Consider the following 16,211-nt stretch of genomic DNA (forward strand, 5'->3'; position numbering starts at 1 on the left):
GTGGACCAGGGCTTGAGGAAATAAGATGACTGTCTTGGAAATACTTGGTTTAATTGCTGTGATGGGCTGTGAAGGGCTGTCATCAAGCGCTGGGGATGTCTGTATTGTTACTGACGGAGGGGAGTAGTGGAGTATTAGAATGACAGGTGGCTGTCTTGCCTTCCACTGCCACAGCTATTTTCACCCTGTCCATACTGCATGAGGAGAGCAGCCCAACACAGGTGCCAATGTGAAGTCTAAACTTACAGTCCTAACAAGTAAATATCTATTCATTATCTTTCTGAACTGCAAATCAAGGTCCTTCTGGGTTATGGACTGTGAAAGTTTGACTTTGTTTTGGCTTGGATGATACACTCATACTTAAAATAAGTGAATGCAGTACAGCTACGTTCTGCGGTGGTCTCTTTCACGCAATAAAAAATGCCTTAAATAGAAAAAAAAAATGTTGACCAGTAAGCACACTTAAATCTTAAGATTTTTTTTTTCTGATTTCTGTTAGGCTGCTCTGTTTCAGGTTTAGTGTGTTTGGGTCTATTTTCCTTCAGAGCCATTGACATCAACGTTTGGCATGCAAACAGGATGGTGTCAGGGCGTGAGCAATATATTTGTTTGCCATAAGGAAACCTATACCTCTGTTTTAATTCTGAAGTTTACATCTGAAGCTTTTGCAGTTGCTGAATATGGACTGCTTAAACCTAGTTTTCTTTTGTTTTATTGAAAGTCCATCTCTGTCCATAACTCTTACTAGCTCTTTGAAACAGATCTCTTGATGATAACTCTGTATATTTCATAAATAGTGCTAAATAAACAACTTCTGGAGATGAACATCAAACCAATTCCCCCTGAAAGCCCTTGCTGTCTGTCTGTGGCAGTGTGACTGGTGCTTTCTTTTGTCAGGCAGTCACAGGGCATCTCTAATCCCATCTCTGTGAATGCCGGTTGTGCCCTATTTACCAGTGAAGGCTTGGGGCTGTTAGCCTCCTGCAACTCCTTATAGATACAGGACTAACTCTCAGTCAGGAGGACACGCTTGCATTGTGTTACGGGGGAGATGAAATTTTAACAACAATGCAAGTGAAAGGAAGAAGGTTCAGTCCTATGCTGAAGAAATTAGCAGTCCTGAGCTTATGCTGTTGAGGAGACTCAAAGGATTTGCAAAAGATGCAGGTGGTAAGATTGACTTAAGAAGCCTTCTTAAACAGTGAACTTTAAGGGCAGAGTGTGCCATTGAACAGCAGGAAGGGAACAAGCTCTGAGAAGTCCTTTGTCGCTTCCTTTTTAGACTTAGAAATTAATAGAGGTGGAAGCTTATATGTGCCTTGATAGATACATCAGAGGTAGAGAAATGAAGACCTTGGAAAAGAGAAACATGCAAAAAGATCTGACAAGTAGAACATTTTTCCTGAGCAGCAGGAGAAAATGAGCTCAAATCTTCTGGGTGCTCAGGCTGGGATATATTCTGCAGCTCATCCACCAAGCAGTAACTGGGTAAGTCTTCACATTTTCTGAACGGAATTACCTCAGTAAGAGGGTTTTAAAGAGTTGGGTCAGCTAATTTAATACCTCTTAAGAAAAAGGACTACCCATTTCAGCTTCGTTGCCCTACTGCTTCATGGTGTCTGTGCTCATCTGACCTGTGTTAAGCAAGCTCAATTCATCAAACTGGCAGAACGCTAGTGGAACAAGAGAGTGTATCAGGTGTGCACTTTGTGCATCTTGGGATTGGTTTGGGGACAATAAGACATGAGTGAGGGTATCATTTTGTTAAACAACAGTAGGATGTTAATCTAGCTCTGCTGATTTATGAAACCTTTGCCCTTAACAGAAATTCTGTTTTGATACAAGTCAAGTCAATCTTACTTCACTACAGTAGATGTGTGGTGTCTCATCAGTAGCATATTACTTAGCTGATACAAAGTTGCTTAATACTTAGGTCTGGTTACTTGACAATGAGTACCCAGAGATTTGAAGTAGAGTGGCGTGCTGACATAAAGAATGAAAACTTCCTTGTAGATTTTTCTCATGAACTCTACTGTAACAGGGTGATGAACTTGTACTTTTGCTTTACATTTAGAAGAATATCTCACAATTTCACCATACTGTTATAGGTACCAAGTAGCCTACTCTTCCATACATGTAATATGAACTCAGTGGTAAACACATTTTATCTGTGGGGTAATACAGTGCTATACCTAGTGCCAGTTAAAACATGCATTTTTCTATTGTAAAATATAACCAGCTGTGAGATGAGTTCTGTTGTATCTGTGCATTTCTAGTACTTGAGAGGCTTAAATGGCTATGGCATGGGATACTGCTACAACTGTTTCAAACTGTTTTTGTCTTGTAGCTCTATTTTATAACACACTTCCCCTGCCCCTGAGTGTTTTACTGTATGTAAATAGGGGTGGAATCATCGTGTGTTTCTGTAGTAGCTACTTCAACTTAATTTTTTCATTTGAAAGCATGTGTAATAAAAATGCCACTGCTGTTTTGACTAGTTGGAAAAGTTACGTATTTTGTTGTACATCTACAGACAATCTGAAAATTCAAGTGGCTGGCCTGCTTCAGATCAGTGCTTGATGACTGTTAAACACAGAACCTTGTTGTTTTCTAGAGGTTGCCAAATTTCTTGAGTCAGTAAGCCATCTGTGTGGTAAATACACAAATATCAGGTTAACCTTCATCTGCATGGAACTTAACTGCATGCAGCATTGCGTTCCTGGGTCAAATACAGTATAGTGTTTGAAAGGACAGACAGACTGGGTCAATAATAGCTTTTCAGATTGCTTTCCGTTTTCTGTTAACTATCCAGTCAGAAGCTGTATAGTTATCATTTCATCCCTCAGTACCACAACTCAGCATTCCTGGAATGTTTTAGGATTAAGGAAGTAGATGGGAGTCAGTTTGATAGGTACTACGCTCAACAACACTGCACACACAAATGTTTTATTTCTGCTTTGTTGCCAGAAGAGGGAGCAGTGATCTAACTTTCTCATCTTTTCAAAACTATTTATATTGGTTCCAGTAATAGTATGTCTGAACTGAATGTTAAGGGGTTCTCTTATATTTTTATTTATTTATTTTTCTGTAAGGGGGGTGGGGACTGAAATGTAAAGTTGGGCCTGATAAGGGTTTGTTAAAATTTTCAACACACTAATTATCAGCCTTCTGGTTTGGAAGCTGTACAGAATATTTCAGCCTGACAGTAAGCTTGCTTATCATCTGAGAAAGTTCTATTGGGTTTTTGTGTGTTTAAGATCACCTGGTTCTGCAGTGGGATGGGTCATCAGAACAATGGCTTCATAACCTAAAGCAAATTAGTATCAGTTGGGTCAGTCTTCAACAGTGCAAATACTTCTAAATTAAAAATGCTGTGGAGATAGGCTTTATTTGCCACAAGGAAGACCTTATGGCAGAGGTGGGGTTGAATGGATGTAGTTGAAATAGGAATACAAATAATATATATGACACATCTCAACACTGGCAGTGCTTGACTCATGGAGGGGAGCATGGTTTTGATTTAAGGCAGTTATTCTTAAGCCATACTAATATGAATAAAACTGACTAAAAATTATGATCCCACTAGTAAAGAAGATTAAGTTTATGCTGCAGGGATTTAATCAGAGGTGGGGGAAAACAGATGGAACCAATCACTGCCCTCCCTCACAATGTAATTTCTTTTTCTCTCTTTATCTAAAGCTAAAGCATCTTCTTTTAAGTGTTTTGAATGTCAACATGTGGAAATAATAAACTTGTATCCTATAATGTGATATCTGTTTACCGTGAGAAAGACTTACAAACTCTTCTATAACTGTTGCGTGTAGGTTAGGAAAATGTGTCTAGGTAACAACTTGGGAATTTAGTATTACTTAACTTGAAATAATGAGTAAAAGTAAATACCTTTCTTTTACTGGTATAGCAGTTCAGCATAAGGTGACTAAAAGCTGATGTGGGCTTGTGGTTCTTATGTAGCAGCTGTTCTTCTATGTAGAAGTTTCTTGTACACAAGTTTCACTTCTTTGTGGGATTGCTCTGTATTTAAAGACTGATTTACTCTCAATTCTTCACATAGGTCTAAGAAAATCTACGAAGAAGCGCAGTGAATCACCACCTGCTGAGCTCCCCAGTTTGCGGCGGAGCACACGGCAAAAGACCACGGGCTCCTGTGCTAGCACCAGGTAAAACTTAAGATAATCGAACATGATTAGTGCAGTGGGTTGATGGTAATGTCATTTTCATACATGAGAACTGGCCGTGTCTATATCTTACTTTGCTATTGTAGAAGTAGCTATAGCTTTCCTGGCTGGCTGGGTTACTCTGTACACCAGTGCATAGTGCATAGAATTTGTCACCATCAGATCTTCAGTAAGTCCCTCAGCTGTGGGGGTGGAGGAAAAGAAACATCCAAAGCCAATATTAGAAATTTAAGTAATCCTTTCTTTAGGGAGGTGGTCTTTAGTGTTCAGTATGTTTCTAAGACAGAGAGCGTGCTAAACTACTATCCATCATGAATAATAAAATAGATGACTATTTTTCAAAATAAAAGGCTTCATGGTACCACGCAGAAGTGTGCTTTAATAGTGTGCATTGCTGAGCTGACTCAGCTTGTCAGCTGCTGCATCTGAACAATACTACAAATATCTAAGTACTTAATATATCCTCTGATAGAGGCGAAAATTAGTCCTGAAGTAATAACTTGAAAGAGCTGATAGATTAAATGGGAGGGGAGAGGAAATGTGTCCTGTGATGCAAAAAAATTTTTGTAGTTGCATATAGTCTGAAGCTAGACTTAAGAAGGTTTAACAAGCTTATTTGTTTTTCTTATGCCTAAACTACATTTATAATTGTTTCAGCACAACTTCTTTTTCTTCTTCCATGCCATAAAAAAAAAAGCTTCTGAAATCTGATGCTGTTGTGAAGTGTACATTTGAATTTGACTGTTTACTTTGTAGGCATATATATTTGTAGTGGTTATGACAGTAGTATTTAAAAAGGCTTGTGCCCTCAAACTTTTTCTGGCTCTGAAAACCAAGTTGATCATCAGAGTTCTCTTTGTACTTCCAGTAGTTCAGAACGTCCTTTAAAGATAGTTACAAATCATGTACACATTTGTGAAGTTTGACGACAGAGTACCTAACAGTCACTTTAAGCTTGCTCATTTTGACTATTATATTTTAGTAGACTGCCTTGTCTTGAAGGGTGTAATGTAATGACCTAGCTGTAATGCATTGGTATAAACAAATCACTGCCATGTTGCAGGGCAAGGAGGGTAAAGAAGAGTTAAATAATTTTGTGAAGGCTTATTTTTACCCAAATCTGTTAGTTTGTGCAACTTTGTGGTAGTGATCTGTGTAAATCTTATGTGACTTTGAGTAGTCTCACATAAATAAATCTCTTGTCTTAGTTCATAAGATCTGGCACTCTGTTTTTTGAATCTTTAGTCGGCGAGGCTCTGGCCTGGGCAAAAGAGGGGCAGCTGAAGCTCGCCGACAGGAGAAGATGGCTGATCCCGACAACAACCAGGATGGAGTTAACTCTTCAGCTGCACGTACGGATGAGGCTCCCCAGGGAGCTGCAGGTAAGAAGAAATTCCAACTAGTATAGTTGCTGATATAAACTTCTTTGTATTTAAAATAATTAAATGGATTAAGTTCTCAGGAGAACTTATTATTTAAGCTGGTAGAGCAGGCAAATAATTTGGGAAGGTTTTTGAGTGAAAGGGACATTTATTTTTGAATCTGATCTCTTGGATATCTGGTACATGTTTCAGTTGTGCATTTTTGTAGTCTCCATACTATGTCCAATAAAGTACACTTTAGTTTTCAGGCATCTACCTTTTTTAAAAAAATGTAACTTCATCTGATGCTACATAAATTACTGTACTGCCAATCAAAGAGAGACTGAACTCTTCAGAATGCAGAAGGCATGCATTTACCTGTAAAAGCTTTCATAACTACTCATAAATATACTACAGTTTTTCTGTTCAAGTGGCCACCATGTCTATACTGGAGAAGTTTGTAACCAAGTTAAATATTCTTACTTGCACAGTCCTATTAAATAGTACTTCATTTTATCATCTGGTCCTAATCAGTAGTGAGTTCAAAGCAGCTTTCCAGCAATTATTCTGGATTGTAGAAAATTTCAAACATTCTTTCCTTAAAGCTAGCTACATCGGTACAAAAAGTCAAAATTAAAGGAACTAAGTGCAGCATAACACTCAATTAAGAAAGCGTAAATTTACTAAGGATACAGGTAAATCTGTCTGATAGGTCATTTGCTGATCTAGCTGTATTGTAGTGGGTGGTTTCTCTGCCCCCCCCCCCCATCTTGTGTTGCTATAGTCTTCAGCTTTTGTAAAGTATTATACCTGTAGAGTGGTCTGATTAAAATGGCAATTGTACAAAAGTATGATGGTGGTGATGTTAAATGCAGAGCACTCTTCTGATGGTGGACGCTTTTCTTGATGGTGGAACTGATGCGAATTTTGTATGTTTAAAGGCACTTTAACTTGGATTAATCTCTATTTTATTTCTTAGCTTCTAGTTCTGTTGCTGGGGCTGTAGGTATGACAACCTCTGGAGAAAGTGAGTCAGATGATTCTGAGATGGGAAGACTACAAGGTATAAAAGTTGTGATTAATTTACCATTCATTTTTTTGTTTGCAGCCTATAAATAGCCATACCTACCCAAATTCTGTATGGGAAAGCTGTATTTTGTTTGTGAATGTGTTGCTTTGCTTACTGTAGTTCTGACATACGGAGTTACAAGCTTTAGAGAATTAAAGATGCAAGAATTTGGAAATTATGTCTGGTGGGGGTGGCATAGTGTCCTTGCTCGTTTACGTGGTATATAATACAGTACTACTAATGATTTTTCAGGGGAAAGTGGGGAGAGAGAATTGAGAACTCAGTCCTATGAAGTGTGTAAGCTCAAATATGAATATGTCTTTGGAAGAATGTTTTCAGTTAACAGGCCAGGTTAGGCCTGCTGTTACTCTGCCTGCTTCTAGATAACATTTTTTTTTTTTTGTGCTTGTTATCGATTCCCATGTTGCTGTAAGCTTTGACCAAACAAAATCTAAATGTTCTCAAAAGTGCTTGCTTTCATGCTTCGGCTAAAGGATTCAGGTCTCAAAACCTGAGAGTACAGACAAGTAGAAACTTAGTTTGCATGTCCTGCAACTGTTTTAATGATTTTTGCCACTGCATTGCAAGGAGGTCGAGATCATGATCTCTCTTGCAGACGACAGGTTTTTGGTTAATCTGGATATTTAATGTGGCAATGAGTGCTGTGTCACTACCAGTTCACTTGCTTGTAGTTCTCAGTAAGCATAGGTATGCATTAGGAATATTGAGCTAGATTGGTTTTTGCTATTAATTGTATTGTATTGATCAGCAGTAGTGATGCTTGCTACAATAAAAATCAGAATCACCCACTTATTAGTCTTAAGCTAGACTGAACAGTGTTCAAAAACAAAAGCAAAACTCCCCTAATATCTAGCAGAGTTTTCTCCTGCTCATAAACTAAGCAAGCTGTGAACCTTTTTTTAATGTCATTTTTTCAGATAAATAGTGCCACTCAGTTCCTGAAAATGTGAAGATAAGCTTAACCGATTTTTGTGTAGTTCATAGTTGAAATTAGTGTCTGCTGTATCTGCTATTCTAAATCCGGACTTTAAAAAATTTAGTGGGCCAGATTGCTTCTGTGAAATATATAACTCTGGAAACTCAGTGGGTGACTTCCTAAGGGGCCTTAATGCTCTGATGCATACAAAAATGAGTTATTTGGTCCCTAAAGGTCATCTTTTTGATGTTTTTTTTTTTTTTGAAATCAAGGTAGCTGTAGTTATCTAATCCTAACTCTTCTTTCTTAAAGTATCAAAATTTTAGTAATCTTAAATTTATAGCATCATGGAATTTAAGCTTTTAAAAATATGTAGAAGCTTTGACAATGGCTGTTATCCTCTGTTTGCTTTTAGCTCTATTAGAGGCTAGGGGTCTTCCTCCTCACCTGTTTGGCCCTCTTGGTCCTCGGATGTCGCAGCTCTTCCACAGGACAATTGGAAGTGGAGCTAGTAAGCAAAGTTTGTCTAATTTGACTTAATTCTTTCCACTTCCAGATTAGTAGAATTCAGCCACTAGTAAATTCTAATAATTGTATTGGTTTCATAGTTTAATAAATACTTTACATGTTGGAGATTTGTATGTCATGATAGTGCTAGACCACTGGTCAACAATATTAATTTGCTTGCCTTCCTATAAGGAAGAGAAATTTGCTTTAGCCATATTTCTTTTCTTTTCTTTTTTTGGGGCATCTTAATGTTCCCTTCTAGGTGGGGAAGGGAGGGTTCTTGCCTTTTCACCCCTTCCTTATCTTTTTCTTTTGCATGATGGGCTGCTTAACAAAAGACCTCTCCAACCCGCTTGGGTTTTTTGCTAGCTTTAAACAAGTGCTTAAGCTAGCTTTAAAACTATTAGTAGATGTCAGTTCTGAGGTATGTTGCTTATAGTTTCAAAAGTGTCTTAGGTGTCAGACAGAAATCACTTCAGGCAGTGCGTCATTGAGAACATGGGTCCTTACTCTTATTCCACCATGTCTGCATTATGCAGCTGGATAAGATGTCTACCTTCTAGTACAAGTCTGTTTGGCTTCCCAGGAGAGCCAAAGACAGCCTGTTACACTGCCTGCCAAGAGGAGGATGGGGTCTCATGGATACTCCATGTGCTGTATTATCCAGCAGGTGTGCTGGAAAGTCCTTTGCTTTATAAAGGTGGAGTGGTGTGGGTTCTGGCATCCTGCTGTAGGTTGGCAAGATGGCTATGGTGAGCAGTGTGTTGGACTCCCTGTGCTGACGAGTCTGCACTGGAAAGACAGCCAAGAGTGAGATTTTGCCTCCCTTACCTATCCCCCCCTTCTTATGACAGGGAAAGGAAGTGAAACTACAAATACAGAGGAAAACAATCTGTCTCTGGTCTTCCACTCTGGCAGAAGTATAGCATAACAGTTCCCTTGAACACTTATGTCTTCTAATATTTTCTTTCCTAATCTTTTCTTCTGGATATATAGGTTCTAAAGCCCAACAGCTTTTACAAGGTCTCCAAGCCACTGATGAAAGTCAGCAACTACAGGCAGTGATTGAGATGTGCCAGCTGTTGGTCATGGGAAATGAAGAAACATTAGGAGGATTTCCAGTCAAAAGTGTCGTACCAGCTTTGGTAAAGAGGAAATCTCATATTTCTATTAGAGGATATAATATTTCACTCAGTAACAATAAAATATTCTTTATCTTACATATTTTGATTATATATATGGATGTGTATCTGTACATCTCCTTATTTGGTTTTGAGGGCATGTTTTGCTGAATTTTCATAGTCCTATTAATTCTTTAATAGCTCAAGTTGTTCTTTTGAAACTTTAACCAAAATTCAAAGTCCTGAGTGAAATGCTAGGATACTTATTTGTGCCCTGTATTTATGTCGATATCTAGATAACTTTTACTAAACTAACAATACTTTTTTTAAAAAAACAGATAACACTGCTGCAGATGGAGCACAACTTTGACATTGTAAGTGATTTGTAATGTCTAAAAATTTTTTTGAAATAGAAAAATATATAACCTGAACTTAAACCCAAATATATATATATTTAATAGATGAACCATGCATGTCGGGCCTTAACATATATGATGGAAGCACTTCCCAGATCATCTGCTGTAGTAGTAGATGCAATTCCTGTCTTCTTGGAAAAGGTAAAATGAAATCACAAGACTGTTAAACTAATACGAGAGGGCTTTATCCTTTAACTTTACTATATACCATTAAGATAATGGCTTCTTTTCATAGCTTACAAGATATCCATAATGCATGAGAAACTTTTAAAAACAGATCTACTCTTTGTTCACACCCTTACTGAAAAGCTCTATCTGATTCACTGAGAACTTCTTGTCTGGTTTTGTAAAGATACTGCGTAATTATTCAGAGCTGTTGGAGTAGCTATATAGCTGATCTAGCCTTAAATTGCCTAGCTTGATTACAGCTAGCAGTGCAGCTGCATTAGTATGTGTCTTACTACAGTCTAACTGTCCAAGTGTTAATGAAGATGATTATTTTAACTAACTGGTTTAGAAAATAATCTACAAGTTTTCTTGTTTTCTTGTAGCTGCAAGTTATTCAGTGCATTGATGTGGCAGAGCAGGCGCTTACAGCCCTGGAGATGTTATCACGCAGGCATAGTAAAGCCATTCTGCAGGCAGTAAGTAAAGAAATCACCTTTATCTCTATCAGTTCTACATCTTGGTTGTCATCTGTGAAGATGAAATAAGAAGAAAAGTTTCTGTGACTTGATCCGTACTGAGAGTGAAAATGTTTGTTTTGTTATAGGGTGGGTTGGCAGACTGTTTGCTGTATCTGGAATTCTTCAGTATAAATGCACAGAGGAATGCCCTAGCTATTGCTGCCAACTGCTGCCAGAGCATAACACCTGATGAGTTTCACTTTGTGGCAGACTCTTTGCCACTGCTTACACAAAGGTTAACCCATCAGGTAAGAAGTTGTTATAAAATGGAAAGTTTTAATTTTGAGCTGGAAGTAGTATAAAGTTGCCTCCAGATGTCTGGTTCTTTACTGTGTATTATTTGTCTTTGCTAAGTGATAATGGCCTTAAAGTTTCTATACTGTCAAGTTGTGATATTCAAATGTGCATAAGGGATTTGTTACTTGTAAACGTGTTGTAAAGATGAATAACACCCCTATTCATTTTGTAAAATGAGATAAGTTACTTTCAACTTAAAGCATTAATAGTAGTGGGTTTGTAGTCCTTACTAGTTACCCATTAGTAAGAGTAAATCCAGTAGCATAACTGTGACTCATTTGTTAAGAAAAAAGAACAAGGTTCTCTCCCATTTCAAACTCAGAAAAGCTTCAGTTCCAATTTTTGTAGGTTTTTCTGATTTGACTCATTGGGAGGGCTTATGGCTTTTTAAAAGGGAAGTTCCTACTCTTGCACAATAGTTTTATGTGATGAATTCTACATCATGGGGTTCCTAAGATCTGCCTATCCCGCAATGCTGCTACGCTCATAAGTGAGCACTCAAAATGACTGTTGCACCAGAAGATTTGGACATACTGCTTGGTTGGCAGATCCCTGTTAAAAAAAGTGGGAAAGGAGAAATTATTTTGTTCCTGAACAAATATAACTAAATCGAAGCTTCCAGGTAATCTTTTTATGTATTCTTGTGCTATTCTTAATCTTGCCAACACCTTCTTGCTGAGATACTACTTGAATTTTTGAGGCAGCTTCACAGAAGTCAAATGTCAGCTTTAGATGGTGCTTTGGAAACAGGAAGCACCATTCTCAGCAGTAGTAGGGACAAGTACTGACCCCTGCTCTCTGAAGAGAAGCTACAGCCCACGAAAGTAAGATTTTTGAGAAGTTTTTAAGTGGAATTTTTCTGGGGGTGGAAGAAAAAAAAAAATCTTGAGGTAGCTCTTAACAGAATAGTTGAGGTTGGAAGGGATGTCTCAACTACCTAGTCCTAACCCCTGCTTAAAGTCAGCTAGAGCAGATTGCCCAGGACCATGTCCAGCTGATTTTTAAATTAAAAAAACCCAACCAACCAATGAACCAACCAAAAAAAGAGCCAAAAAAGCCCCCCAAACACAAACGCCCCACAACCAACAACAATAACAAAAAAAACCCCACCCCACAACAAACTAACAAAAAAACCCAACCCAACAAAAGCAGCAACAAATAACAAACAAAAAACCTCCAAGGACAGAGACATAGCATCTCTGGGCAGTCTCTTCCAGTGTTCAACAACCCTTACAGTAAAAGTGTTTTATTATGTTCAAATGAATGTTTTTGAGTGTTTCAATTAACTTACCTAGAGCTATTTTTTAGAGTAATCTTTACTGTCTTGGTGTCTTTGGATTTGCTGTCTTGCTGTGCTGCAAGATACAAAAGTCAGGCTTCATGTAGTCTGTAGAACAGTAGCCTTCATGCTTGCTTATTATCTGTATCTCCTGTTGTTTTGGTTTTGTAGCTATCTTCCCTTTTTTATTTACTCCTTGTAGAATCAAAAAAGGGTATTATAGACCCATTTATTAATCTTTAATGGTCCATAAAGGTACTTGGACTAGATGACCCCTGAGGTCTCTTTCAACCTGTGATTCTGTGATTTGTGTTGCAACTGTGAGGTGTTTTCCAGGGAATATGCTGTATCAGGAGGTCAGTTTTAGACTGTATATCAATGAATTTCAAGTTCTGTAAAATGTGCTTTGGGCTTTTTTGGAGAAATTTTATTAATGCCTCAAAATGACAGGATAACCTAATGCAAGTTAAAGTATTTTAAAACAAAAAATGCTTAACTTCTTTTGTAATAGGACAAAAAGTCTGTTGAAAGCACTTGTCTCTGTTTTGCACGGCTAGTGGACAACTTCCAGCATGAGGAGGTAAGGGTGTGGTTTTTGGGGCATAGAATTTTGTTTCCTTCTTCCCTCCCTCGTTTTCTCCAAGAGCTTACCTTTCAAAGTCAGGCTAACACTTTTAATTTTGCTGTTCCCTCCTGAAGAACTTGCTCCAGCAGGTTGCTTCCAAGGACTTGTTAACAAATATCCAGCAACTCTTGGTAGTGACACCTCCGATCCTGAGCTCAGGAATGTTCATCATGGTGGTGCGCATGTTTTCCTTAATGTGCTCCAATTGTCCGACACTTGCAGTCCAACTTATGAAGCAAAGTGAGTTCTTGTTCTTCCATATTCTGGGTGACCTAGTGAAGTTAATGCCTACAGTCAGTATATAACTCTGCACTTGATTATACAAATATTGTGCTCTCTCGTTTTCTTCTGTCTTACTATGCTTCCCCTGGGATACAAAGTCTAGTTAATACTGTTGAAAGTTTTCTTTTTCCTGAGGGGTTTTTCTTCCCCTTTCCTGTTTCTAGCTGTTGTCACTGGAGTGCTTGCCTAATTTTGAGTCTGTATTAGCTGCACAAGTTACTCTCGTTTGAACACAAGTTGAATAATTCTTTTCACAGTCTTTACCAGGTGGGGGAAATGTGATCTAAGGACTTCTCCTAAGGGAAAGCGTTAATAAAACTAACAGCTGTTTAGCTGTCTTAATTATCACTTGTTTTCATCTTTTCATCTTGTAATTTTTGACTTTTCACTTCAACTGCCCTGTATATTATTTCCCCCCTGCATGTTCTTTAAAGGAAAAAAACCCAAACCCAAAAAACCCCACAACAAACTCCTGGCCTGAAAACAAACACATCTCTTAGAACTTTTGAAGAGATGGCTTTTGTCTTACTGCCTGCTGTTTGTTTGCTTAAGGCAGTGACTGTCTCTTCTGTGTAGTGTCTAATGCAAAATGGAGTCCATATTCTGATATAAGCAATCTCATTAATAATAATTTTTATAGATATTGCAGAAACACTTCATTTCCTCCTTTGTGGAGCCTCAAATGGGGGTTGTCAAGAACAAATTGACCTTGTTCCACGAAGTCCTCAAGAACTTTATGAGCTTACTTCTCTTATCTGGTAAGTTATGGAGCCCTAGGTTTTGGGTCTGGTTGGTATGTTAAAATCCATAACTTCTCTAAAATGAAGGCAAACAGTTTTCAGCTTAGATGGACTTTATTGTATACTTCTAGTAAAATACTGTTTTAATGTTCTTTACAGTGAACTGATGCCTTGCCTGCCAAAAGAGGGAATCTTTGCTGTTGATACAATGCTGAAGAAAGGAAATGCACAAAATACAGATGGTGCAATATGGCAATGGCGAGATGACAGGGGTCTCTGGCATCCCTATAACAGAATTGATAGTCGAATAATAGAGGTAGCAATTCCACACATCTGTGCGGTGATGTTTTTTTACATGTGTGTGGTTGTGTAGGGAATTGAGTGCTTTCTGTATGGTTTTGAAAATATCAGCCTTGTTCTTTCTGAGTAAGAAACATGAGTTTCCTCAAACGTCCTGGTGTAATATTGCACTATTCAGTATTACTCTATTCAGTAATGGGTGAACTGCTTAATCATGTTATTGTAGTTCTGTCAGACGTGCCCCTCTCATCACCTTTCATATTGCTTCTTATTTGTTAGGGATTTAAGTTTAAACTATTCCTTGTTTTTAGGCAGCTCATCAGGTTGGTGAGGATGAGATAAGCCTGTCTACGCTTGGGCGTGTCTATACTATTGATTTTAACTCTATGCAGCAAATAAATGAGGATACTGGAACAGCACGTGCCATTCAGCGAAAACCAAACCCTTTAGCCAATACGAACACTAGTAAGTACAGCTTAGGAGACACCTTGTGTCTCTAGCTATGGCTAACTTATGCTGGGGTTTGCAACAGTCTACTGTTATTGTATTTCTTGTGGTTTCTGTGGAACTTTTATTGGAACATGGTGGAACATTTATTGGAACATGTGTCGTGACTTATGTGAACGAAGACAGCTTTACAACAAAACTCAAAATGTTGAAATGTGTTCTTTTTAACATGTAAACTCTTTCCTGGGAACTGAAAATGCATTAAATTGGGAGGGAACTAGTAGTGTTCTTGGCTTGGGATTTTCTGAAACGGTTTTGTTCATACAGCTCTTATTTAACAAAGGCTGTGTGAGGTCTTCTTACTATCATACAGAAATATATAAGAAAACTGAAAAGGACTCAACTCCTTGAAAGAGGAGGATTTGTACTTATGTTCTTGTTATCAGTTTGACTTCTGGTTCTTAAATGATATCTTTCCAATTTAAGAGCTAAACTAATTCAGCTTTAAAAAAAGTAATCAGAGCAGAGATGCAAAGAATTATGCAGTGATTTGTGGAATAATTTCTCACAGGTGGACATTCGGAATTGAAGAAGGATGATGCTCGAGCACAACTAATGAAAGAGGACCCAGAACTGGCAAAATCCTTTATCAAAACATTATTTGGTGTTCTTTATGAAGTATATAGTTCTTCAGCTGGACCTGCTGTTAGACACAAGTGCCTTAGAGCAATTCTTAGGATAATTTATTTCGCTGATGCTGAACTTCTGAAGGATGTACTGAAAAACCATGCTGTTTCAAGGTGGGTTTGTTAACCATTGTGAATGAAACTAATTTTGAGCTTACAGCTCAAACTTGTGATTACTGGTTTGAATCCTCTTTTTCAGGGGTAAATTGTACTCTGTCTTATGTATTTATCTTCCAAAAGCTGAGGCTGCCAGCTCTTCAGGAATTTTTTGCATCTTAGATTTTGCAGTAGGCGCCAACCCTAGGCGTTCTTATTAGAAACTTAGAATCTAGAGTTCTAGAATGTCGAACATTAGCATTTACTCTTCCCCTGATTTCTAAAACTTGCCAGAAACTTTTCTGAGGGCAAGATGACTTTTTGAGGTAATACAATGTGAAAAATAACAGACTCTCATAGCATTCAACTGATAAGTTCTATTCATGAAACCTCTCCTAAGTGACATACTATAAAGTTACAGATCTTCATTTAAGGATAAAATTGAAAAACTAGGCAGTTTGTTTTCTAAAGGCAATACAAAGTTCCAAAACGCCATGTTCTCTAAAGGAAGAAAACTCTTGTTCTTTTCCTTTATGCCACATGTTAAAACTTAGTAGAAGTGATTTAGGTGGGAAGAGGACTTTTTTTAGTCCTTTTGTTTACAACTTTTACAAAAGCACAATGAAATATGTTTGCTTTCAGTCTCCAGTAGTATATATGCAAGATGAACTGCCTTGACTTTATTTTTCTTTAAAACAACAAAAAAAATGAAAAGACAAACCTAATTCTAATAAATTATCTGTTTTAGTCATATCGCCTCCATGCTGTCAAGTCAAGACCTTAAGATAGTAGTTGGAGCCCTGCAGATGGCAGAGATTTTAATGCAAAAGTTACCTGACATTTTTAGTGTTTACTTCAGAAGAGAAGGTAAATCTTGCGTTCTTTTTTTTTTTACTCTTCACATCCTTATATAGTATTTCAAAAGCATGGGTGTGTGGAGAATCCATATCTTGTACCTTCAACTCCATCCCCTCTAAGCAGTAGAAAATCAATACTCTTCTTGAACAATAATGGCAAATCCATGCAAGCTATCGTCATACAGCTGGGGAGGAGCTGACCAAGACTCTGGAGGACACAAGCTTGTTTTTTCTGAATCTGAACCAAGTTTGTACAGGCTTACTAGGCACTACTGAACTTATATTTAGGCTGGAGATGGCTTGCTGAAA

The 16,211-nt window shown here is 37.9% G+C and overlaps 1 protein-coding gene across 9 annotated transcripts in view; it reads left to right on the top strand.

Moving 5' to 3' along the window:
- Positions 1–16,211, top strand: part of TRIP12 (thyroid hormone receptor interactor 12) — an 80,257-nt gene that overhangs the window by 40,545 nt on the left and 23,501 nt on the right. For 8 of the 9 annotated variants that reach the window (XM_064457723.1, XM_064457714.1, XM_064457717.1 and 5 more), the window contains 16 exons: positions 4,073–4,178; positions 5,442–5,578; positions 6,537–6,620; positions 7,979–8,074; positions 9,067–9,215; positions 9,530–9,565; positions 9,653–9,748; positions 10,159–10,251; positions 10,380–10,541; positions 12,381–12,449; positions 12,569–12,734; positions 13,417–13,534; positions 13,676–13,832; positions 14,128–14,281; positions 14,835–15,063; positions 15,794–15,912. In XM_064457723.1, the coding sequence (XP_064313793.1) occupies positions 4,073–4,178; positions 5,442–5,578; positions 6,537–6,620; positions 7,979–8,074; positions 9,067–9,215; positions 9,530–9,565; positions 9,653–9,748; positions 10,159–10,251; positions 10,380–10,541; positions 12,381–12,449; positions 12,569–12,734; positions 13,417–13,534; positions 13,676–13,832; positions 14,128–14,281; positions 14,835–15,063; positions 15,794–15,912 (1,971 nt within the window). The remainder of the gene's footprint in view (positions 1–4,072; positions 4,179–5,441; positions 5,579–6,536; positions 6,621–7,978; positions 8,075–9,066; positions 9,216–9,529; positions 9,566–9,652; positions 9,749–10,158; positions 10,252–10,379; positions 10,542–12,380; positions 12,450–12,568; positions 12,735–13,416; positions 13,535–13,675; positions 13,833–14,127; positions 14,282–14,834; positions 15,064–15,793; positions 15,913–16,211) is intronic. The other variant, XM_064457720.1, reaches the window with a different exon arrangement.

Source organism: Phalacrocorax carbo, chromosome 7 (assembly GCF_963921805.1).
Source record: "Phalacrocorax carbo chromosome 7, bPhaCar2.1, whole genome shotgun sequence".
Taxonomy (NCBI): Eukaryota; Metazoa; Chordata; class Aves; order Suliformes; family Phalacrocoracidae; genus Phalacrocorax; species Phalacrocorax carbo.